The following is a 26,608-nucleotide window of genomic DNA, read 5'->3' on the forward strand; positions in this document are numbered from 1 at the left end:
AAATCTATTATGATGTTATTGTTTCAGTAACTATAATCGATGGACTTTTGTAAGATGGAGGCATTAAGATGTGGAATTGGTGATTTAGAAGTATTTGTATGCTGCTATGTAATAAGTAGGAAAACATATAATGTATATTCTATGATAATATATTAGCAACAATAAAACACTTTGCCTCTAGGCGACATCTGAGCACAATGGGACTGACTTGGTAGATCATGGTCTACTCAGGCATATCTATAGTAGATGATTATCTATGGCCATAATGTGCACCCTCCAGCTGCAAGTGCATCTTTTTGAAGCCACCGACTATTTGTTATGACAGCGTCAGGCAAATTAAATTATAGTTTTGAAAAAAATGAGGCACTCAATTCTTTGTGTGTTTTTAATGTTTTAATGGAACCACCAATAGGACTGAAGAGTTAAGGAGGTAGGTGGGAAGAACTAACAGAAAAGGAGAACATATGTCTTCTAGATAGCTGAGTTACCAAAAATACTGAGAGAGCAGAACCTCATCCATGCTATGGCTTGGACAAGACTGAAGGAACCTATAAGGTGGTGGGCACTTTGGGAATTCCTTCTAGTTTATTCTGGGCTCAGAGAGTTGTGACAGTACCATCATATAACCACCACTTGTGTGGCTTATTCATTCTGCTTACTGATAGGAGAAAGACTACTACAAAACAGTAATATAAAAACAGATGCTATTTTACTTACTAACCTGCATTTCACCGAATCTGTAATATGACATCTTGTACATGAGGCAATTCAGCAAGGTTGGAGAACCTGCCTTATCTACACGGAATTCTCCCTGGGGTGTAAAGTAGTCACTTTCCTATAGAGTAAAAAACACACACAAATAACCAATAATAAAGCTGTTCAAATAAGCTATTATTCTGATTTTTCTCCTATTACCTTCCATTCATCAATGAAGTTAAGAAATTTTATTTCAATACCATTACAAACAAAAAGATGTATAAATCAAAAGGAAGTATTAGAAATGTATATTTAATATAAGTAATATGTACAGGCAGTCCCCGAGTTACAGACTCCCAACTTAAGTACAACTCGTACCCAAGAATGCAGTCGCGGCTTCATTTGATTTAACTGAGCGATATTTCTAGTGACAAAGACTCCTACACTTCTCCTGTAGCACATTCAAGAATGATGCATGGCCACATTACAAACAGTGTGTGGCTGTGCATGCTGTACCTTAAAGGGAACACTGGAGGGCCAGTTGGCCTTTTTGTCAGCTGGGAGCAGAGCTAAGCAGCAAGAATCTTAAAATCTACAGGTTCTGAGTTACATACAAATCCTACTTAAGAACAGCTTTAAAAACATAACTCGTTCTTAACCTGGGGGCTGCCTGTAATTCATTTCCAGTTCAGCTGCTACCGACAGCCCTGTTAAACAGTTTAAAAATGTTGCATATTTGTGTTAAAAGAAACATGTACTGGGACAGACAGGAAAAAATGCTTGAGTGCCTGAACAAATTCATGTAAACCATTCTAAGCTCCCCTGGGAGAACGGTATAGAAAACTGAATAAATAAATGTACAAAGGAAAACTGCACAATAAAAAGCAATTTACAAAAATAGTAAAATTGCTTTAGCACTTTTTGTGTCAAAAGTGGCCCCTGTGGCTTGTGCAAGCTTCAAACATAATACTGTGTTAGATTTTTCTTTTACCTTGTTTTCTCTTATTTCTTCTCATTTGAAGATTTTATACCTACTCATTGTTAATTTGTATGATTCTTAAAGTATTCAGATGTGCTCGATTGGCAGTATATGAAATGCAAACAAATTGTGTTTGTTTCTTCTTGCAATACTACACATTTTGTCCTATAAATCTAACTCCCTATAGCTTTGTTGCTGGGGAGGGGGTAGCAATCCAAAGGGGGGGGGGAAGGAATTAACAGCCAGCAAAACTTACTGCATTATGATTCTTTGGACATGAGATCTCCTCACCCCCACCATTATCAATTATGAAAGATCTTGCAAAAGTCTTTCTATGGACCTGAGAACCAGATGATGTTTCCTGAATCCCGATTCTGAAGGGAGGATATTGAAGCATTGTAAATAGCATTCGAGTTCTGACATATCCCTCCATCATTTTGACTAGGGGGTTGGAAGCTACTAGTCGATGATTGGACACATCGAAGGGACTGAGTTTTGGGTTCTTAGGAATGGAAGTTAAGATAATTCTTCCTCCTGATTTGGGAAAAAGGCCAGTTTTTAGTTGGCAGTTGAGCCACTGGGTTAATTTTCCTATGATTGTCAGGGTAGTTGCTTTGATCAGGTATGGCGGGCAGGTGTCAAGGCTGAAGTATGCTTTGGAGTATTTTAGGAGAAGTTATTTTGTGTCTCTGAATGTAATCTCTTCAAAATCATTCAAAGATCCAATTGCTGGTATTTCCATTGGTGGTTTTGTTACAGTGGGCCTAGCTGGATTGAGCTTCAGTAATGGTGTCACAATACAGACTTAGGGTGTTTCTGTGATGGTTTTCCTCACTTGATCTTGCTTCTAGTTATCTGTACTTTATTCATCATATCCTTAGCATTTTGAATATGTACACTGTGCTCACCCTATCATGTTCCTAGTAGAAAGTGGCCTGCTTTTCCTCTATGTTGCTATTCCTCGTGTCTGTTGCATTATTAGTTGAAGTAGTCTATGAAAAGGATGGTCTTTATCCTTTTCTTGAACTTTCCAGGTTGCTGTTCCATGGTAAGAATGGAAAGACATCAACTCAAAAGACAAGAATCTGTCAAGTGATTTGTAATTTCAGGTGTCTGTGAGTTAATATGATGCCAAGAGCAGAAGGCAATAGACAATTAAAAGTACTATTTCAAACAACGAATCAATGCAATTTTTTTACCCGGATGTCTTTCGGGTGTTCTCCTTCTGCTATTCTAACCATCCAGAGAAACTTATTGATGTCATCACCAGAGTAACCAATCACTCCTCCAAAGATAATTAATACATAATCCACATCAAGGCTGCGCATAATCTCATACGCTGCAGTCTCATTTGAAGACATTGCTTTCCCCACCTAGATTAGAAACAAAAGCCTTTATGAGAAAAAGCAATTTAGATAAGATACAGAAAAAGTATGGTAATATGTTTCTAAGTAATTAGAACATAAGTAGGCTAAGTGTTAGACATCAATGAGGTATAGCCAACAAAATCTCAATTGGGGAAAGTGGGCCGATAGTGCTAAACCAGTAATATACCTTCTCAGTCAAAAAGGAGAGTGCCTTGCAAAACTAATCTTACCATTATATATTTTTCACATCCCAATGATTAAAAACCCAATTCAAAATGCATTCAAATAAGTTTCATTAATCTACCTTGCCCCTTCAACATAAAATATATACAGAAGTATTCAAAAGTAATTACGAAACCAAAATATATATATTGATTTGATCTATCTAAGATTCTTATAGCAAAGACAAATTAGCTCCATTGTAAAACTTACTTGAGACCCATAAGTTAAAGAATCCATCTGTTTTCTAACAACATTTGGACTGGTTCAAATACTCCTGGAAGAAGAAATCAAGCCATTTCTATTGTATGAATTGCCTTTGAAGCAAAGGTCTAAATATGTCAAACAAGGAGTTGCCAAAAGAACCTCATAATTAAGTTATTCAAAGGTACAGGCTAGGGAAAGGCTATCAAAAAATTATACATGTTTGAATATCCTTTGGGACACTGAGGTCCATCACTGTAAAGTGGAATAGCCTGTCATCACTAACCTATCTCCTTAGTCAGTCTGTCCCTTCAAAGACAGTAGATGTTATTTGAGCAAACTACTTCTTCTACTTACCATTTCTATAGTGCTGCCAGGCATTCACAGTGCTGTACTTAAACATGTAAGAGATAATCCCTGCTCAATAGAGCACACAATCTAATCAAAACAGAGGAAATGATAAAACAGACACTGGAAAGTTAGGAGTTAAAAGCAACCATTAAAAAGTGGGCTTTTAGCCTAGATTTGAATACTGCCATAGATGGAGCTCGACATACTGACTCAGGCAGTCTGTTCCAGGCATAGAGTGCAGCAAGATAGAAGGGATGGAGTCTGGAGTTGGAAGTAGAGGAGAAGGGTAAAGATAACTGCCAAGGAAGGTCACTGTGAGGTTTAAAACTATTTTAAAAGAACTACAGAGGTCTCTTGTTGAGACTGGGGAGTAATTTTGAAACTGCTGATTAGTTGTCATTTCATTCAAACATGGCCTGTATATATGGTGACTTTCATTAAGCACCTTAAATACCAAAATATATACGTATATAGATTTTATGTGCTTAATAGTGAACGCTCAGACCCACAACTTTAACCCAGTGAAAATTCACGGAGTATCTGTGTATAGAGACCATCTTAGCGTGTTCACAGTCTTTCCCACCAATAACCATAGAACATTTGTTCTAACACCACCAATAACTCCTCAATAGTAAACAGAGACGACTTATCTTGGTATATGGTAGTAATATGGCCATCACAGCTGCTCCGGGCACTACCTTAATCACCACAACTGAACTGATACACTTTCACCGACCCCCCCCCCCCCCCAACCTAGGTTTCACCGGTTGGCTTCTTCAGGAGGGGTACTACAAAGATAAAACAATCCTAATCATGCCACCCACTATAACCCACAGCATTCAATGTTCACAAAACGCACAAACTCATAATGTTGTATTAACTACTATCATACTGTTGATACTACTTTTAATTCTTGCCTACAGCTTACCGGGAAAGAAAACTCCTCCGTCCAGCATACAGAACGCTATTGGCATTGCGTTACGCATCAGCAGACCACGTCCCCTAAAGTACTCCCCCACTGCATATGTCATGAATGATATCACTCCGAGGTGAACTACATCCTTAAAATATTAAATCTGAAACCAGTCGATCTCATTATTCAACCCTGCCGAGGCCAGGGTATGCCACTGAAATATAAACTTATGTTCTTGATATAACAAATACTGGGATACATTCCCTGTGTCCTTGTGAGTAAATTTGATATTGCAGTACAGAAAAAGGAACAGGTGGAGCAATTAGTGGAATTTGTCATCCGTTATAATTATTTTCGGTTTGAAAATAAGTACTTCATACAGACAAAAGGGGTGGCGATGGGGGCAACCGTAGCCCCGTCGGTTGCATGCCTCTATATGTCTAATTATGAGGAGCAATATGTATACAAGTCTCAGTGGTTTGTAAAGTTGGCCTGTGGAGGAGGTTTATCGACGACATCTTTTTTGTCTGGAATGGGAAGCGTGATGAATTGGAAGTGTTTCTTGAAGAACTGAATCAAGTGGATCCCAACATTAAGTTAACTCACATGGTCAGTAGTGACACTATATCTTTTCTGGATATACAGGTTATGACACAGAATAGGGATTCCGTAGTGAAGTATGAGACCACTTTATATAGGAAACCTTCCGATCACAACACGCTCCTGCATTACAGCAGTTTTCACCCAAAACCCCTACAAGACAGTATCCCGGTGGGGCAATTTTTGAGACTGAGGAAGGTTTGCTCTGGCAACGCGGATTTTAATCAGCAGGCCATGCAAATGCATGGGAAGTTTGTAGAGCGAGGATATCCGCCCAAGGCTGTGAAACAAGCGTGGAAAAGAGCACGCAATTGTCAGCGTAAATGGTTGTTCTACCCCCAGGAGCGCAGTGGTGAAATGCCACGGTATGTGTTCTGCCATTCTCCAGCCAGTCATAAGATCAAACAGATTATTCTTGCGCACTGGTCAGTGTTAGAGGTACATGAAGGTATGAGGGAAGTCCCACGGTTTACTTTTACGCGTGGGCGTAATTTGGCTGAGATTCTTAAATATAGAGAATATGTACGACAACCCACATTGGGTCCCCACAAGGGTTGTGGGCAATGTGTGTATTGCCAGCATGTACTTGACACTGACCAGATGTGCATTCCCAGATCAGGGGATAAAAATTTTTATTTGCGAACTGGGACTAATTGCCTTGCTCGGGCAGTGGTATATTGCATAGTGTGTCCTTGTGGTATGTACTACATAGGACACACAGGGCGAGTGGTGAAAGTTCATATAGTTGAGCATTTGAGTAATCATACAGAGTAATCATACAGCTGAAGATGTAATCATATGGCTGAAGATGTCAAGTACACAGTGTTACTTCATTCTAACAAGGACACAGGGAAAGTATCCCAGTATTTGTTATATCAAGAACATAAGTTTATATTTCAGTGGCATACCCTTGCACTGAATATATTCTCTACTCTGCTCACGGATTCCCAATATCAAATCCCCTATCCTGAAGCCTACCCCCACCCTCCCACAGACCTCTACCCAGGAATTTTCAAATTAGGTTCTGGGGAAGAGCCGTTGGCTGATTGGGGGCTTTTGGAGTAAGGCTTCTATGTGAGGTAGGGCAGGACAGCTCAATGTGTCTTTGGCCAGCCCTTTTAAGAACTACTCTGGAGCATCTAGCTGTGGTCTGTGGCTCCCTGAGCAGAAGAACACTGCCAGAGCCAGCTCAAAGTGTTATGGGGCCCTGAACCAACTCAGATGGTAGTAGCACCCTTGCCCCCAAAGCTTAAGCCTTCTCCCTCCCCCAGGTCCAACATTTCTCCCTCTCTCTCTAATCTGGCATTGTTCCTTCTCCTTCTCTTTTTTCCTCCTTTCTCCTCCTCCTCCTTCAGCCCTCTAAACATTACCTTGCTTGCTAATATCATCCGCAGTACCCAGAGAGACCCCCTCCAGGAAAGAGACTTGGGAGTACTGGTTGACAAGTCAATGAAGCTGTCCGTGCAATGCGCGGTGATGGCGAAAAGAGCGAACAGAATGCTAGGAATGATTAAGAAGAGGATTACGAACAGATCAGAGAAGGTTATCATGCCGCTGTACCGCGCCATGGTACACCCCCACCTGGAATACTGCGTCTAGCACTAATTGCCATATTTAAAAAGGGACAAGGTACTACTTGAAAGGGTCCAGAGAAGAGCAACTAAAATGGTTTAGGGGCTGGACGAGTTGCCGTACAGTGAGAGATTAGAGAAACTGGGCCTCTTCTTCTTTGAAAAGAGGAGATAGAGCGGACATGATCGAAACATTCAAGATAATGAAGGGAATAGACTTAGTGGATAAAGACAGTTGTTTACCCTCTCCAAGGTAACGAGAATGAGAGGACACTCTCTATAGTTAAAAGGGGATAGATTCCGTACAAACGTAAGGAAGTTCTTCTTCACCCAGAGAATGATAGAAAACTGGAACGCTCTTCCGGAGGCTGTTATAGAGTAAAACACCCTCAAGAGATTCACGACAAAGTTAGACAAGTTCCCGCTGAACCAGAACGTATGCAAGTAAGGCTAGTCCGTAGGAGCGGACTGCTGGGCACGATGGACCACTGGTCTGACCCAGCAGCGGCAATTCTTATGTTCTTATGTCATTGCCGAAACATAGTCTTGTCAAATCCTTTCAATAAAGCACATTGCATTTACATCATGAATTCTTCGTTTGTTCTACCTCTCTTCTCTCTTTCTTTGTATTGCATCTATATCCAGGCATGCTAGAGGCTACCATGGATTATGAGCCATATCCCTGATGAACCCAAACCCCACTGGGGAACAGCTCTCCAGGCCTGCTGTTCTCTCACATGCAGGTGTTTGCCCTGACTGACTACTTTGTATTGCTGCCTGCTCCTTACTTTCATCGTTTTCCCCCTAGTAAACAGCTATGGGAATAAAGCCTCACCTCCTTGCCTGCTGGTAGAATTCCTTACAAAAGGCTGGTACCCTTACAATTCTGGTAGCATGCCTTACAAAATGAAAATCTGTGGGATAAAGCCTGGGACTACAGAAGTTGGATCATTCTAAGCTCAATTGGGGTAAGGACTGTGGCCTAAAATTAATGAGGATATCTGCCAAGGGTTACAACTGCAAAAGAGACACAGGCTGAAGACTGCACTGTTGGGAATCATGTTTACCAAAAAAGCAATACCTGAGCAACAGTTCAGTCTTCATTTTCTGCTGAAAACAGAGATATATGGAAAGGTCCTAGGCTGCACCAGCCTATATCCTGGCAATATCACTGTAAGAAGTCAGTTCCTCTACTCCTATCTGCTACTAGTAGGCACAATTTATTCATTTGAAGTGATCTAGCAGGATGAAAAGGACTGCAACCTCACAAGTTAAACTATTCTGATGTTTTGATCTGTTATGCAAGTAGTTTCCTTCCTCACCAGTGCAATATGGCTATTATTCCACGTGTTGTTATCAACTAATGTAGTCCGGTTAGCCATTCCTGCTATTTGATATCCATAATCCCACCAGGACATCACACGAGCATGTTCATCTGTGTTTTGTCGTAGCCAGTAGTATGCTTCTCTGAAATCATCCAGAATGTTACGACTCCTGAAGCACAAAATGGATATAATACAGTATTTTTCATCCAAGCATCATTACAATATCAAAGTAGGCTTTACAAAATTTTAGGTTTTAACATGCGGAACCATTAGGTTATATGATTTGGCAGCAAATTCTGTCAGCAGAACAATATGACAACTTTCACAACACAATACATAAATAAGGTTACTACCACACAATCACAGCTAAATAAGCTGAGGAATATCACAAAGAAATCTGTCCAAGATTGCAATAGAAAAAGAGAGCCCTGAACACAACATCTTCAGACTATTCTTCTTTAATAATCCCTTGGAAAATTGTGTGAAATACCAATGTGGTACTCCATTGCAAGAATGTTCATACAAGGTGAGAAGAGGCACTTCTCTTAAGCACTGCTACTCCAAACTCCTTTGCCAGATTATTAGTTTTGAGCATTAGGCCAAAAATATCCAACCTGTGGCTCTTTTAATGCATTACATGAGCCCTTTCCCATATAACTGGGCAGCACTGTGGCAGAATAGCAGGGGCTGGAGCAGAGAGTCTATATAGCAGCAGTCAGAAAAGTCACCACTTCATGCTCCAGCTTCTCCCTTCTGGCCCTCACTACAGGTTAATGCCATGAGAACAGGCAGGAGGGGCTGGAGCAAAATATAGTGGCTTTTCCCTGCAGTTCTGTGGGCTCCCGGTTTTAGTTGCTGCCCTGCTTTTGTGAAAACAGTAGCATTAGAACAGTGCTTTCTCAACTTCTCTTATTTCAGGGTTCACTTCAAGTTTGCTCGTTTCTTGTGGCATTTCAAACCAAATTTAACAAAGTCAATGTACTTGCTATTTATTAACCACTTGAAAATGAAATGCCAGAAAATTATATTGTAAACTAAAATGGGCAGTATTAAAAAGCCTAAAACATAATTAGGCAGGCTTAGAGATTTATGAGAAGAGTAAGGGAATCATGGTAGGATCTACTTGTAATGCAAGATGCTAATTCATCCCCTTTGGATATCCATGACTGGTCAGTGAACAGAGAAAAAATAGATCATCTTCTCCCAAATGGATAGAAAAAAATGGGCTAATATAGTAAGCAGTGCATCTTAAATAATGTGTAAAATATTCCAAATATATGAAATAAACTTAATTTTATGAAAAAATACTTAGTACATATGGCCTAGGAATATTTATTTTTCTGTTTTTATTCACCTCTCTCTCAAAATGATTTTTTTACTATTTCCTAGCAGCAATGAATAGTAACAGAATTTTCAAACTTAATGGGTATATTGAAGATGATTTCAGTCTCTCATATTTACTGCTAATGTTTGTCTCAATACCTGCATTTTACCAAAAAGACTCCAGACAAAGTGTTATTACAAGCAACCTAGTAAGGATGGGTAGAAATGTAATAATACCGATGGCACCTACTATAACTGAAGAAAATTCCTATATTTTCCCACCATATCTTCTTGGTATCCAATTACATTGTTTGGTACTTGAGAATCCGTGCAGTACACAGTACAGAATAGCTGCTTGGTACCAATGCTGCTCTTGTGATTTCTCTTTTACCAATGTCTAGTTTCTTGCATCGAGATTTTGTTTCCTGTGATCACACCTCCTTCATTCTCCACAATTCTGTCAGTGTCATGATCCCAGTATTTTTCTAGCACAGCAATATTAGTGTTTATATAGTTTCCAGAACATGAGATGTGCTACATTTTTTGTGCCTTTTCACATTAGCACAATAAGCTCAGAACATGCTTCAAGAGATCAAATACCTTGCTCATAGTCTCAGCTAGCCTGTGCTATATTTATCAGTTCAGTCTCCAGTCTTTAGATTTAAGTTTACTTCTCGACTATGCTTATTTTTATAAAAATTTATTGGGATTTATTAACCGACTTTATGAACAGATCCACCTAAGCCTGTGTACAGCTGGTACAGCTTGATATAAAACCTATAATTTTGTTAACATTATAAAAAAATAAGCATGAATACAAATTAAATCCTAGTAACAGAACATGAAACAAACAGTATCAGAAATAAACATTTAACAGCATGGTAAAACAATTACATAACAGAATATGATAAACATAATCAGAATACTAATGATACAATAATAGGCAGCATGAAAGAACATTCATACAAATATACACCATGATATACATGAAACACCTTAATAGACAATTATGCATGAACTAGAACAGAGGTTCTTAGGTACATGTACGGGGGGGGGGGGGGGGGGTAGGGAGTATGCAGCGCTGGCATTTTTCCTGCTGCTACTGCTGTTTTGTCTCTCCTAACACCCACTCCCACATGCTCTATTATAGCTTGCCTGCACAGCCACCAATGCAGGTATTTCTTTCTGGCAGCCTCGTGGCGTTTGCTAAGCTGAGCCCACCTCCAATGATGCAACTTCCTTGGAGGCAGGCCCGGCCTAGCAAACGCACAAGGTTGCCAGAAGGAATATCTGTGCTAATGCTGGCGGCTGTGCAGGCAAGTTAGAATAGAGCTGCTGCTAGTTGGGTAGGAGAGGGAGGGGAAGGGACAGGTGGTGCTAGTCGGGTGGGGGAAGAGGTGGTGCTCCTGCTAGTCAGGGGTAGGGCTGTTGGGGGGAGGAGAGAGAGGTGCTGCTGGACTGGGAGGGAGAGGTGCTGCTGGATGGGAGAAGGAGAGGTGCTCCTGGGCCTGGCTGGTAGGGGAAGGAGAGAGGGAGATGTGCTGTTTGACTTGGATGGTGGAGAAAGGTGAGAAGGAAAGGTGATGCTGAACTGGGGGCGGGGGGATGAAAGGGAGAAGTGCTGCTGGACTGGGCACGGGGGAGGTGAACATGCTTCTGGGCTGGGCGCAGAGGAAGGTGAGAGGGAGAGGTGATGCTGGACTGGGGCAGAGAAGTAGAGATACTGCTGGACCTGGGTGATGGGGGAGTTGAGAGGGAGAGGTGCTGTTGGACTGGGGACAGAGAAGAGATGCTGCTGGATTTAGAATAATAGAGGGAAAGATGGTGCTGGATAGTGGAGGTGGAGAAGGAGAGAGAGAGAGAGAAAGATTGGGGGAAGGTAAAATACTGGTCTCAGGGAAGGAGAGATGCAGATTGCAGGGGGAGAACAAGGAATAGAGAGGGAGACATGCAAGCCACAGGGTGGGGTATATGGGCAGAAAAAAAATGCACAGAGAAGAGATGATAGGCATGGAAGGAGGATAGGGACAGAGATAGAGGAAGAATACTAGATGGAGAGGGGATGCGGGACACAGAAGGGAAATATTAATCTCAGAGGTACAAAGGAACAAGGACAGAGAGTAAGATGCTGGACATGATAGAGATGCGGAAGATGGAAAGTGGACATAGAGAGAGAAGATATGTTAAGTGGACAGGGCACCCTGCAAAGATAGAAGAAAAAAATCCCCCAGCTTAGCAAAAAAAATAAATAAATAAAATAAAAGTAGAAAAAAACAAAACAGACTCTGTGAGTAAAGTGAATTGAAAAAATAAAATACCCAGGACAACAAAGAGAGAAAAAGTATTTCACTTTGAATTTATTAGTTGCAATATTTCTGTGTAGAAATCTTGTAGTAATCCCATTGTTCCGTTTTCTCACTAGGAGTTGTATTAGTTTTAGGACATGGTGTATTGAGTCCTGCGAGTTAGTACTGTTACGATATGGTACGGTTCCAACTCATTTTTTTAAATGTTTGCACAAAGTGTTTTGCTGTTGCAGGATTGTTTGACATTACTGAAGTGATATAAAAACTTTTTAACATAGTTAGTTATAACATCAGACAGGGATTTAGACATTTTGCAGTAACTGATGTATTGAGGTATAAGAAGAGTCGAGTCTGTTGATCTTGTAACTCCCAAATTCATGAGACAGCAAAATCAACAAGCTCTCTGAGAGAGAAGGGCAGAGTGGCTGAGGGTAGGTGGGATATGAGTGTGTGAGAAAATTTGCCCACAGTGACCAATTACTTTATTTTTCGGACCATAAGACGCACTTTTTCCACCCCCAAAAAGGGTCTTATGGACCGAATACACTGCGCGGTCCCCTGTTACCTTTTTTAGTGGTGGTGGTCCAGCGCGGTCTCCTGGACGGTTGCCTTTGTCTTAGAAGAGCAATGCACAATGCAGGAGTGTGACCGTTGCGCTTCCTGCCTGGTCCCGCGCCGCTCTTCTAAGACAAAGGCAGCCATTCAGGAGACTGCACTGGACTAACACCACTAAAAAAGGTACCCGGGAAGGGGGGGGGGGGGGCTGCGGCCTTCCCAGCACCAGACGCACCTATGTGTAGAGGAGGAAAAACCAAGAAGAAATATTTTTTTTTTCTTGGTTTTTCCTCCTCTACAGGTGTGTGCGTCTTATGGTCTGAAAAATACGGTAGATGTCACATTTCATTTTCCCAGAGAAAAGATGAAACTGTATTGGTCACTAATGGCAGGATATCTTCCTTTTATCCTGTTCTTATGAATAGGCCCTGTCTAATGACATTGTTCATTTTCATTCAGTTTGTAAGAATGACATACCACCTGTCAAAGGACCAGTTTATATGAGACTAAAAAATAACAGATCATGCGAAGTATGCAATGATCTGTACACCAGTTGCAGTGACCTGTATTTATTATGCATATTGCCTAGTTAATTACTATTTAACAATAAAATATCCATTTCAAAATCTTTGCTGCTGAGAGCTCGAGGGTACTCAGTTGAAAGTTTTTTCCTTTAGGTAGGGGTGGGCAACTCCAGCCCTCGAGGGACAGTAGTCGCAGGGACAGGGACGGTGGCCGTGGGGACGAGGCAGGGACAAATTTTTTCCCCATGTCATTCTCTATTAAGTATCATGGAAATCTATTTTGTTATCTTTATGGCAGCCTAAACACCATGCACATTAAATACTGACACACAGTGCCCCAGTTTGCCTAAGTTTACTATTACTACTAATTAACTGCAACTATCAGTGTTAAGACCATATGATGGATGATAAAAATCAACTACTTGGAACTTTGCGTTCCACTCAGTGTAGACTAATATTGGCAATCTCTAAATGTACTTTTTAACCAATGTCAGCATGATAAATGATGACAAAAATCAACATCGGCATGTTCTCTTTCATGAAGGCATCAATAGGCAATTTAGCAGTATATTTTTTCAGAGTGCTTATGGTTTAAAAATATTAGCAGTAGCTTAATTGCTATAATTATGTGAAAGCATATTATACTCACTAATTTTGAAATGCATCATTTTAACTATTAGAATAGCTTCATCTTTTCAATTCAAAAGCCACAAGTTGATGCTGTGGCTTGCCAGAAAGTAGAACAATGCCCTCTATCAGTGATGAGGCACAGCTTTGAAAGGATACAAGCAAACCTTAAATACATATAAGTAAATATGCATTGCTGTACTAGGACAGATCAAACTTTCATAAGCTTTGCATCCTGCTTTCCAATATGGCGAAGCTAGGTCACGAGAACCTTAATCACAAAAGAGTATTGTGACAGACCTCTGAGGGTCCCAGGTGAATTGTTCCAAGATCTGCAATTAGGCCTCATGAATTTATCCTATAGTTATCTAGTTAAGGTTGGGATATGTTCTTGGAAACAAAAACCTGTCAAACTTGGGAATAGACCCAGTCAAAAAGAAGTGTCTCAAGTATTACAAATTTGAATGCACAATAAATATGCCAAGAACTGGAAGTAACTGAGCAACTGAATTGAGGATACTTACAGATAAAATTATATTAGCCTATCAATACAGCATTTTTAACTTCAGAAAATAGCGAGGTAAGGCTTAAAAAGCACTCTTACCCGTCATGATTATATGATGCCAAAACAACACTAGGACTAGAATATGCATTGCTGGTTACCCAGGTGCAGTGGACAGCAAACATCATCAACAACATCAGCATCAACATCGTTACAATGCTTTTGATATTGGGACCCAGTCCTTCTTCTGCTTTTTCTTGTTCAGACACATGCTTCCTCACTTTTCCAGCCTGAGTAAATATAAGAGAATAGTTTAGGAGGATGCTTGTTTTCTGGACAAGTTATACTTTACATCAGTTAATAAAAATATTTTTAGAATACCTTGTTTTAATTACTATGATTACTCCTTGCACATAAAATACATATAGATAGTCATTTCAAGTGATCTGCACACAGCTTTTCCATGTTAATAGCCATTTTACAAAGCCACTATATGTTTAGATCAGCAGCATGCTGAGTTGCTACGTGAGTGGGCTTGAAAAGAATGCGAGTTTTGGACTTTACAACAGCAACACACACCTGCTTTAGTGTTCAGTTAGAAGGTATTTTGACATTGGGTCTCTGTAAGCAATTGCTGGATGAAAATGTTCCTTCCTTTTCCACACAGCATCAACAGTGTTGAACCATCTTCTGGAGATGTTATTAGTAAATCTCCTTCTTTAAGAGCATATAGGATCACTACAGTAAGGATTTCTGAAAAGGAGAACCTTCTTTCCAGTTAAGAGTTGCATCATGACCACAGGATTGAAGTGTGACTTATTTCCTTCAGAATCCTGGATTTTTTTTTCTACTATGCCTGCTAACAGCTTGTATATTGTTGTATATTAATTTCATTGTTTGTTCTTTACTATAGGCAAATGTTCATAAGCTTTGCTTGATATAGAACTCCTATTAATAAATTAGGACTTGATTTAAAATGCACCTCTTATGTTTACTGTTGTCCCGTGATATTGATGGGTTACGTTATGTTCTGCTTTCTTTTAGAATGTTACAGATGTCAAGCACAGTCAGAGTGTGTGACATGAATTAAACTTTTGTGGCGAAACTTGCCTGCTTTGGCTCTCTCATGCGGGTTTAGGATGATTCAGTGTGTCTGTTTCAGCACTGAATAGGTCGTGATGCATGGTCCCTCCCCTCTGTGCCTCTCCACTCTCCCCGGTTCACCATGTCTCTCCCAGAGGTCACCCATCACCATTCCTTAATCAATAATTACACTATGCCTTTTGAGATGCAGTAACCAGATCTGCACACAATAATCAAGAAGTGGTTACAGCATGTGAAACAGAAGCATTATCATTTCTATTTATTCATTTCTTAATAATTCCCAATATTGGGGGCTTTTTTTGGGCTGCTGTTGCTAAGCAGATTTCAATGTACTATTCACATTGACATCTAGATCCTTATCCTGAATGGTGTTCTTAGGTTACCGAGAGTATCACTACTTAGATCCTTAAGATGGATACTGAAACTCTATGCTACAAGGATTATTTTCTTCAAAATTTACTGGGACCCTTAGGTCACGTCCTTTTGCTTTGGCTCTTTTGACTACAGAGCAAACATTCTTTTGTCTGGGTAGAGATCAAACCTATTGTATAATCTCATTTTATCATACTGAACAGTAGTTAATCTACTGAACAGCCTGAAAGAAAGGTAAAATTTGGAGAGGGAAGACTGGTTTCAATGATTCACATTTGAATCTTTCATATTTGAAAAATGTAAAAAGTATCCCCCCCACACAAAAAAATCTGAATTGCACTTTATATATGAGAAGGAAAAAGCCTTGAAACAAGTCATACAAATGCCTTTGTATTAAACGACACTTAAGACCATAACTTCTGCTCAAACAAGGCTTTATTTCAACTACCTAAAATTAACATTTGAAAGACGGAACTTGTTTCAGAAAGTTAAGACACTTTAGGTACAAGAATGGACTTGCATCAAATTCCTACTTTTGTAATAAACATATGACGTAAGATGGACATCCAACATAATGAAAAAGAAGAAACCTTATTTAAGATGACTGTACTTTAGTCACTCACCTTATCATATAAGTTGCCATGGTTTCTTTTGTCATCTTCATCACTACTATCTTCCATTGGTGGATTTTCCCTCTTCATATCATCGCCCAAATAGTGCTCAAAGACATTGGAAAAAGCAATTGCAGAGAGCATACAGACAACAGGTGTCAGAGTCAGCATCAGACGGACCATCACACCGGCAAAGTAAACAGCACTTATGGCATAGAGTGCAACTGCAGATGGAATAAAAATAGACCCAATATACCAAGGGTGGAAGTCCATATTGAAAGAGAATTACATTTTTATCAGTGATAATATGTAGAGAATATAGATCCTAAGAATCTTCATGAATTGTTTTTATTTTGTTGTTGGATACTTACAAAGTAATTTAAAACAAAAACTGCAAGACAATTTTTTTTTTTTTTTGCTCAGTTTGTCCATGGAAGATTAAACTTGAACTAGAACAAAGACGATTAGAATGCATTGCAGCATATGTTATGCTCTCAATTACATCGGCAGAATTTGCTTCACCCAATAGGTATGACATGCATACCATTGTATATTAAAATATTTTAAGTTACTATCACTCTTTCTATCTAAAATAAGGAGCATGAAAAATACACATCTACCAAACTTCAGAACTTTGTTTGGCCTAAATTGGTACATATTTCATCATCATTTGTCCCATAACAGCCTGTGCAATCTTGAGTGTATCTCAGTGTCTGCCAAAACAAAACACCTTCAATAATGTAGATGAAATTTTTTTTTATATATCACTTTTTAAAAAACATTTTGGTGTTTATGCTTCAGTTGGATCAGGAACACTGCCACTGTTTTGATTTTATGTTGGGCATAGCGGAATAGAATTTTGAGATGATCAGATTTTGTCATCTAAATAAGTTGGTACAACTTTCATCAATATATCTATGTTTAATCCAAGGTGACATAAGCTTCACAAGCTTAAAAGCATTAAACTTATTCAAGAATACAAAGTAAAAAATAATTTTAGAATACTTCTTACCAAATACTCTTTCATCATTGATGTTCTTTATGCAGAACCATAGCCCTGCTGGGAAAGTACACACCAAAATATGCAGGTCAAAAAAGAAGGAAACCCATGTAGTAGGCTGATGTTCAGATACAGAAGCGATGATGGGGATGTGAATTTTGGCATACCTTGTTAAAAAAATAAAATGAAATCAGGTACATAATTCTGAAATGGTTATAAAAATTACTCTCTGAATGTGTGGAAAATATTGAATATTTTGGATCATTGAAGTTATCTTCTTTCTGTTATAAAATATAAGATTATGTACTGTAGCTGCTGCTTCCCCATAATCGCAAACTTTGCTGAAGGGTGTCACTCAAATCTTCCAACTCCTCTTACATTGGAGAACAGCTCCCCCTTCAGTTAGTATCAAAGCAAATTGAACTCCACTGAAACAGAAGAAAAGAAGGGGGCATAGGGAACTTCCCCACCACAAACCAGATTCTGTTCTGCAACTTAAGACAAGAGAACAATGATTAACAACAATCAACAGTGCACAACAAATTAACCTCATGAGTAGCTAGGAACCAATCTGCTAACTGTACCCAGGAGAACCCCGCAAAACCCCAAAGGATAAAAGCAATAGGTGCTTTCATGTTCCTGTAAATTTGTCTCTTCCTAATCTCAAAGACAGAAGAAGCAGCCCCGCGAGTGACACTGGCAGCATCTGAGACAGAATCAGATGAATCAAAAGTCTGTATAGGGTGGGCAGTATAGAATCCTATGTCTTGTAACAGAAAGAAGATTAATGAGGTAAGAACCTAATCTTCCATTCTGTTGCAAAGACATATGATTCTGTACTGTAGCTGAAGTACCAAAGCAGTGGCAGATGTCTAGAGAGGGATAGATGAGCCTGTCTGCAGTACCAAGGACACAAAATGAACATTCCTCTCGAGCTGCCACATCCACTCTGTAGAACTTTGTAAAAGTGTGGAGAGTATACCAGATAGCTGTGTGGAAAAAATTAAATTGATAACTTAGAAATATACTTAACTAATACAGGAGTAGGCTCGGTTTCTATAACATTGTAAGTCTTTGGTTAACCCCTTTTCCCAGATGCATCTTAACTCAAACCTTATTCACTTTAATGTGACCCTGAGACATTCAGGAAAGGACAACATAGTAGGGTATTCATACCTTGAACAGTTACCAATTTTAGCTCCAATAAATAATGGTGATAGAATTTATCACAAAGATGTAAACCATATGTATAAAGTCATTAGTAGACTGACCTATGCAATCATTCTAATAAATCTTTTATGCATTTATGTGATTCCTTTGTGCTCTAAAATGTCACATTTCCTATATAAGGGGCAAGCTTTTGTCCAGAATTTAGAACATACTATGTCTGCCTTTAAGACGTGTATGTCCTCATATATTGATATATTAATAAAAAAATTGTTAATTCAGAGAATAATCTAGTGTTTATTTACTTAATTTCCATAGCTGCTCTACAGGTGAAACAACACGTGATTCCACCTAGGAAGCAGCCACACCTCTAGTTGAATGAGCTGCGATGGAAATAGGGGGTTGTTTCTCATAGTGTAGGAAGAAGTTACCATATGAATCCATCTAACACTCAATACCATGGAAACTGGCTTGCCTCATCCTAATTTGACTGGCTAACACAAAAAGGTGGACATAGAGACGGCAATCATTGGTCCTCTCCAGGTCATGGAATAGAACTCTGTGCACATCCAGCCTCTGCAAAATCTTGTCCTGCTTTGCCGAACCAGTGGGGTAAAGGCGAGTAAAACTAATCTCTTGATTGACATGGAAGGCAGAAACCACCTTCAGCAGAAAAGAAGGTACTGTAAACTGAAGGAATGGTTCTCTATAGGAGAGATCTTGTATCTCTGAGATCTGCCTCGCAGAGACAATGGCAACCAAAAATGGACTTGACTGTAAGATCCAAGAGGGACACGTCCATCAGGGGTTTTCCAGAAACCCCTTTAGAATAACATTAAGGTCCCAAGATGGAAATGGCCGAAGCAATGGTGGATGCAAGCTGAATGCCCCACTCAAGAACTGAGTGAAATCTGGGTGAGATGCCAACGATTGCATGCTTCTCTGAGCTTGAAAGCATGAGGGGACAGCTATCTGGACTGCTAGGCCCTTTTCTATTCCGGCTCACAGGAAAGCTAGAATCACCGGGATTGAAGCCCTATCAGGCTCTACCTGCACCTTGGAGCACCGTAACTGGAAAGCCTTCCAGGTCTTCACAAATGCCGCAAATGTCAAAGGTTTCCTTGCTCTCTGGAGGGTCAAGACGACCACCTCCGAACAACCCTTGTGAGTTAGGGCACGCACCCAAGAGCCATGCTGTAAGACCAAAGCACTATGGATTCTCCATAGGAACTGGAACCTGACTGAGTAGCTTGGGATGAAATGGCATCTAGAGAGAACAGCCTCTTTGGAGGTGTACCAGATCCATGTACCAAGGTTGACGAGGCCAGTCTGGAGCTACCAGAATCATCAGCCCCTGGTAGTTCGCTATTCTGCTGATGATCCAGCCCACTATGGCCCATGGTGGAAACACAGAATAGGAGCTTGGTGGGTCAGGGCTGAAGGACAGCATCCAGCCCTGTGCTTCCCAGCTCAGCTCTTCGACTGTGCTTTTGCGTTTTAGGCTGAGGCCATGAGATCCATCTCTGGTCTTTCCTAGCAATGAACAATGAGGGTAAACACTTTCTGGGAAAGAGACCACTCCCCAGGAACAAGAGTTTGCCTGCCGTGAATACCTCTGTAATGGAGCTGACGCTCCTACACGAGGCAGAGTACTTCCCGGACCTGTTAAGTAGGCCTTCCACAGGAGACTGATAAATTCTGAGCATCCCTGGACAGGAAGCCCCCAAGGACCCCTGCAAGGGCGGCAAGGCTTCTTCTGCTTCCTTGCTGCAGGTGACCTCCAGATGGGTATCTTTTCGGTGATCTAATACCCTGCAGAACTCAAGAGAGGCTGAGCACAAAGCTTCTGCCTTCTCTTCCCTATCCCACGGTATGTACAACATGGTTGCTCCACAACTAGAAAAGCTATGCAAAAAAAATGCATGACCTGGGGACTCCACTACAGATGATCCCTTGGCAAAACGAGGGGTTTTGAGGCAGGAAAAAGCAAGAGAAAAAAAGCTTGCCAAAATCCAAGATTGCTGCCATCAGAAAAATCACGCCAAAAAGGCCCATTGAAGCTTTACTGAAAAACAAAAAACATCAAAAAAGGGGTTTTAGAGGTAGGGAAACCTAACTCTAAACCCAGAAACCTTGAATCTGCCTTTTTTAGAAACCCTATAGGAAATAATAGTGGTACTCACTGTGACTTCTGGTGCCTACCAGCTTGCAGCAGCCTGCCTGCAGGGAAATAATTTCTGCTTCAGAAAGTGTCAGGAATAGGTCCACCACTGGAAATTTAGCTGCTGGTCAGGCAGATCCCGACAACGGACTCCAATCCCTGAAAATCTACACAACATGTTGGGAGGGGTGGGGGACTTTGCAGCTGGCTCCCAGATACCCAGAGGTTTGTTACACAGGGGACATATCCTACACTCAAGCCTCTGATAAATCAGCAGGCGAGCAAGCTCCCAGGGGAATGCACCCCAAGCTCCTGAAAGGACTCAAAGCAAGCTGACTTCATAGGTACTCAGAGACTGGCCTGTGAGCAACAGTCTACCCACATGGGACTGTGTCATTTCCCTGGTGGAATAAGCCCAAGAAGACCTCTGAGCATTGAAGCCATGCAGGAAAAAAAAAATGAACAAATGGCAATAATAAAAACAGTTTATGCAGGACCATGAAGTTCTATGCGGTTTACAATGGTTAAAAATGCTACAAATTAAGTAAAACTAACAAAGTAAAAAGCTAGTGATTAACAGCTCTAGAGATCAGTTATTGTGGAATAAGATTGTACAAATCAGCTACCTAAGTACTTCAGGAACAGATATGTTTTAAGGTGTCTCCTAAATTTCCCATAACTATTAGTAAGCATAAGTAATTGTTCTAGATCTTTACCCCATAATGCTGCCTGATATGAGACAAGATATTGATGTTTTTTAAATTTACTGGTGGAGAAACAAAATTCATGCGTGAGCTTCTCATGTCTATTGGTTGAGAAAGAGAAAAGGTCAGTTATGTATTTAGGGGCTACACCAAATACAGTGGTATCTTGGAATCCGAACGCCCCAGAACTCGAACGTTTTGTAGTAAATTTTGCCCCAGAATCCGAACTCTGCTTTGGAATCCGAACACCCTGCACATTGTAGCCCTGATTCTGCAAAGTGCTCCCGATAGTAGGCAGCTATAGGCGTCCTACAGTTGTCTAATCAGCCAATCGGGAGGCACTTTTTCTTAAAAAAAAAAAAATGCTCCCCAGGGATAGCAGAATGGCCCCCCTAAGATCGCTGTCAGAAGGATGTACCCAACCCCTCCTGCCAGACTCCCCCAACAAAAGCCCCCATCCCAGAACCCCTCCTTGGGCTTACCTCCAATTTGGCCGGTCGGCAACTCGCACCGTCTATCCAGCAGGCCCGCCTCCAACCAAATGAGGCGGGCCCGCCCCTCCACTGCCCAACCCACAGGATCCTAGGACCTTATTGGCCCAAGCGCCTAAGGCCCCTCCTATAAAACCCGATTCTGTAACCAGTGTCTGCAACATGGACGTTGGTTACAGAATTGGGTTAACTTTGAGCGGATGTAGGCCCGATTCTGTATAGGACGCCCGGGACGGGAGTATGTGTGTGTTTCTGCCCCTAAAATCCAGTGTATTTACTGTTAAAATTTGAGTTTGTGGGACACAGGAACGGATTAATCCAGTTTCCATTATTTTCAATGGGAAAAATTGTCTTGGAACTCGAACATTTTGGAACTCGAACGGGGTTCTGGAATGGATTAAGTTCGGATTCCAAGGCATCACTGTAGTACCTTAAAGCAAAAACATTCAGACTTAAACTTCACACGCGCCTCCATCGGCAACTAGTGCAGAAGTTGGTAGGAAGATATTACATGATCGAATAACAGAAAACAAACCAAAAAAGACGCAGAGCAGATTAGAACACATCTTCTGAATTTGCTTGCAGAAGGAAAAACTGATGGGGGAGCTGTTCTCCACTGCTAAAGAGGAGGAGTTGAAAGATTTGAGTGACACCCTGCTGTAAAATCTGCAACTATGGGAAGCAACAGCTACAGTACAGAATCCTATGTCTTTGCAACAGAAATTTATGTTAACACAGGTAGGGGAGAAAATGATCTTTTTTAAAAATAATTACAGATTGCAAATACAATAAATAGCTTTATGCTTGATTTACTCATTTTTATAATAACTTATAGAATAAAGCTTTTCATGTTCAATTATACAAAATGTTCAAGTTATAAAAACAATGCCAGAAATAAGTCTAGGCTGTGTGACTGCTCACAGGTGAGTGTTAAGACTGCTATTTGTTGGAAACAGTGGCATGTAAATCAAAGGTGACAACCTATAAAAAATGATTTCCATAGGCAGCAGGATAAATCAGACAGGTGGGTGAGGTAATTCGACAGCTCTGAGACAGAGTAGCTTTATCAGGGTCAAAACTCGAGCATGCATACCCCTTGCCATGTATCATACCCCTGTGGAAATACTCTCAGTGAGATGGAAGGAACTGTATGTCTGATTTATGAGTTCTCCATCAACAAGCAATAAGAATTGGCCGCACAAGTTCTCCCAAGCTGAGGGTTGTGATAGGGCATGTTAACTGTAATACTGATTTTGTGAAGCAGACATCTAAGCAAGTGGATAATGCCCCTATATTAGGTTTGAGTAATCTGATTTTAACAAATTTATGAGAAATCTGATGAAAACATTATGCAAAAAATGTTGTCACTGCACTTTTTCTTCTAGAATCCAAATTTCCAAGCTTATTAAAAGTTTGATATACCGTCTAATCAGGCTTCAAAGCGGTGAACAATAATAAAAAGGGATTACATAAAACAAAAATAGTTATATCAGACATTATATTAAGCATATGTAAACTAACTAAATAAAAACAAACATCACAAGTGTAATTAGTTAAACACATTAATTAGGACAAACTGGAACATAAGGAAAAAGGTATGAGCTACCATCATGAAAGTAAAGTACAGAAAAGGTAAAAACAGGAAGGGAGGAAAAAGGGTACAGATCTAGATATTTAGTCCTTAGAAGGACCGTTAAAGTACAAAAGCATCAGCTTTAAGTTTGGACTGAATATGGTTTAGACTGAGGCATCACTTCTCTTAAATATTTTGGCAAGGAGTTCTAGAGGAATGGAGTAGTTACTGAGAAGATATTATTAAGCAAAGTATTAATGTGCCTCAGTGAAGGGACTGCAAGCAAGTTCTGTGAGACTGAACAAAGTGATCTTGGTGGCATATAGGGAATTAGAAGTCTATTAATAAATTCTGGGAGGTTACTTGAATTGGTTTTGAAAATTAATAATATTTTGTAAGTGATTCTGTGCTCCACTGGAAGCCAATGAGTTTTAATCATTAAGGGAGAAACATGGTCGTACTTTTTTGCATGGAAAATTATTTTAATAGCAATATTCTATACTATTTGTAACCTTCTGATTCTTTTTTAGTTATATCTTTATACAGTGCGTTACAATAGTCTATGTGAGAGATCACAAGTGAATGGATTAAGATGTTTATAAATTGAGTTTCAAGAACTGTAGAGTGCGCAAATCGTAAGCAAACTGTGGAAACAATTTTGCACTATTGTGCTAATTTGGTCATGGTAGGAAATTTTTCTTTCTAGGATTAATCCCAGTAGTTTAAGAGTGGAAACCTCTTGGATTGGGGATAATTCTGTTTCAATGGGATTGAGCAGAGAAAGCCCATCTTTAATAAGGAAAAGCATTAGTTTAGTTTTATCGATGTTCAATGACAACATATTTTTGGTCAACCATGTTTTAATTTTACTTAATTTCTGGTTTACGTTGATGACTTCTTCAGGGTTATCTAGATTAAGTGAATGAAATAACTAGATATCATCCGCGTAAGCGTATACAGAGAACCCAATTGAGTGTCCTAAAGTTAGTAGAGGAGCCAATAAGATATTAAATAATAGGGGGTGATAGAATTGAAACTTGGGGGATTCCAAAATTATTAGTGAATGTGTCAGAAGTAGAAGAATTAAAGGTGACTTTTGAGGATCGTTCAGTGATATAAGAGGAGAACCAGTCCATAACTTGGCCCGAGATTCCGATTTCATAAAGACGATGTAGTAAAAGATTATGGTCGATAGTGTCGAATGCAGCGGAAAGATCCAGGGAAATTAGGAGAACCGATTTTTGGTGATCAAGATGGTAAATGATGTTTGTTTTAAGTCCTATTAAGGAATGCTCCATAGAGTGATCTTTCCTGAAACCTGTCTGGTTAGGATGCAGGATCTTCATTTTCTCAACAAAGTCAGAGATTTGGAGAAACATTAGTTTCTCTGAAAGTTTAGCCAGGAAAGGGATGTTTGTTATCGGTCAGTAGTTAGATTTGTCTTGAGGGTAGCTCCGTGATATTTGATTGTGGAATATATCACAGATTCTCTCCATACTTTTGGAAAGATTCCAGTATACAAGCTTGTTTTGACGAGGTCAAGAATGTGGGGGCCGAAAATGGAAAAAAAAAAATGTTTTAAAATGTACGGTGGGATTATTTCAGAACTTGATCCTCAGATGTTCATAGTGTTTAAGCATCTTTGGACATCAGAGAGGTTAGGAAGAGAAAAACGGGAACATTTTGGGAATGATTGCGAGAATGAATTGTCCTCTATATTTAGTGGACAAATTTGAATCCTTGTTTTTTTGTGGAAGGGTAGCTCTGATATTCTGTATTTTATCAATAAAATATGTCACGAGATCTTGAGCTGTGGGAGAAAGGTCTACAGTATTTTTTTCCTCCTCTCTTGATGTTACAGATTTGACTATGGAGTATAATGTGGCAGAATTTTTAGCCATTAAAATACGTTTTGCATAATACTCCCTTTAGACAGGAAGAAACACAATGCAGACTCTGGCAGCTTTGTAGCTTCTACTGGAACATCCTTTGAATAACCTACAAAGACTGACTTGTCTCTGGTTTGATATGCTATATTTTTTCTTGGACAGTTATCCAGAGTTAACAAATACAATTTACAGTGTATTCTAAATGTCTAGTAAACCCAGTAACACACAGATTCAGGAGTCAAAGATATCCGACCACATAAGTGAATTTCATGTTATATAAGGTCTACATTGTTAGATTGTGTTAGATCAGGGGTGCCTACACGTTTTTGGCTTACGAGCTAGTTTTAAAATGACCAAGTCAAAATGATCTACCAACGATAAAAATGCTAAACATATATTTATTTATTTATATATATACCGAGTGCACTTTATATTTAAAATATATATTGTTTACCTTGCATAACAGCAAGAACACGTATGGCAGAATACAATTCTTTGCGACTGCTTCTGCCCTCCCTTTTCAAAAATGAGAGGAATAGTGTCACCCAACCCTCGTGAGACTTGATGGTGATCCGTGCAATCTCTTTGCAGTTCTTGAGATTTGTTAGTTGCTCACCACCTGTTCAGAGCTCTCACGACTTTTGAAGCAACGTTTACCTTAGCAGTTCTCATGAGAGTTCATGGTGGAGATGGCTAGTGCTCTTGTGGTAGAGATGGGTTATTGGGACATTAAGGATGGCAGTGAATGTTTCCTTAAAATGTGGATCACTACTAAAGGTGGAGCCACACTTGGTTCGTGATTGGGAGGGGTCAGAGCTGGGGTGGAAGGGTTGAAAGGTGGCCTGAACATTAGTGCTGCCAGATTCAGGAAAGAAATTTTCGATTCCATTCACCTATTTAATCGATTTTTCGATTCAATTCGATTTTCCTGCCCAATTGGGTGTTTTTTCAAACATCTTGGTGGATTTTATAGTCTCTTCACCCACCCCGCCCCTTTGGCCTCTCCTACCCACACTGGCACTGTGGTGTAAACAAAATAAACAAACAAAAAAGTATTTTCCCTCTCTTTGTTAAATCCTAGCTCACGTTTGCGATCTAATACCAACTTTGACAGGATACACATTTCAAATCTGACACATTCTAATCACAAAACAGAAAATATAATTATTTTTTCTATCTTTTGTTGTCTGGTCATTATTCAAATCATTTTGGTCCCAGGCTCTGCGACAAGAATCTTCTGATAACTCGCATGCCAGGGTCTCCTGCTCATTTGCTGTTTTCTTCTTTCTCCATGCTAACCATCCATCTTCCATCTTCGTCCTCCCCTTCCCTCACCTGGAGGTTTGGTATCTTTCCTTTTTTTCATCTCCATTCCCGCAGCTGCAGCGATGGACACCAGGCCAACCACCCCCAGATCCACCATCTCTCTTTTTTTCAACTACCCTTTCCTCCAGCATCTCTCCCTCCTTCCCTA

The 26,608-nt window shown here is 40.0% G+C and overlaps 1 protein-coding gene across 1 annotated transcript in view; it reads right to left on the bottom strand.

Annotated features, from left to right (window-relative positions):
* Window positions 1–26,608, bottom strand: part of STT3B (STT3 oligosaccharyltransferase complex catalytic subunit B) — a 249,045-nt gene that overhangs the window by 14,645 nt on the left and 207,792 nt on the right. The window contains exons 9-14 of the mRNA XM_033930112.1: window positions 17,162–17,316; window positions 16,162–16,373; window positions 14,165–14,352; window positions 8,223–8,394; window positions 2,875–3,048; window positions 722–835 (exon numbers count right to left, since the gene is read on the bottom strand). Coding sequence (XP_033786003.1) covers window positions 722–835; window positions 2,875–3,048; window positions 8,223–8,394; window positions 14,165–14,352; window positions 16,162–16,373; window positions 17,162–17,316 — 1,015 coding nt within the window. The remainder of the gene's footprint in view (window positions 1–721; window positions 836–2,874; window positions 3,049–8,222; window positions 8,395–14,164; window positions 14,353–16,161; window positions 16,374–17,161; window positions 17,317–26,608) is intronic.

This window comes from Geotrypetes seraphini, chromosome 2 (genome assembly GCF_902459505.1).
Source record: "Geotrypetes seraphini chromosome 2, aGeoSer1.1, whole genome shotgun sequence".
NCBI lineage: Eukaryota > Metazoa > Chordata > Amphibia > Gymnophiona > Dermophiidae > Geotrypetes > Geotrypetes seraphini.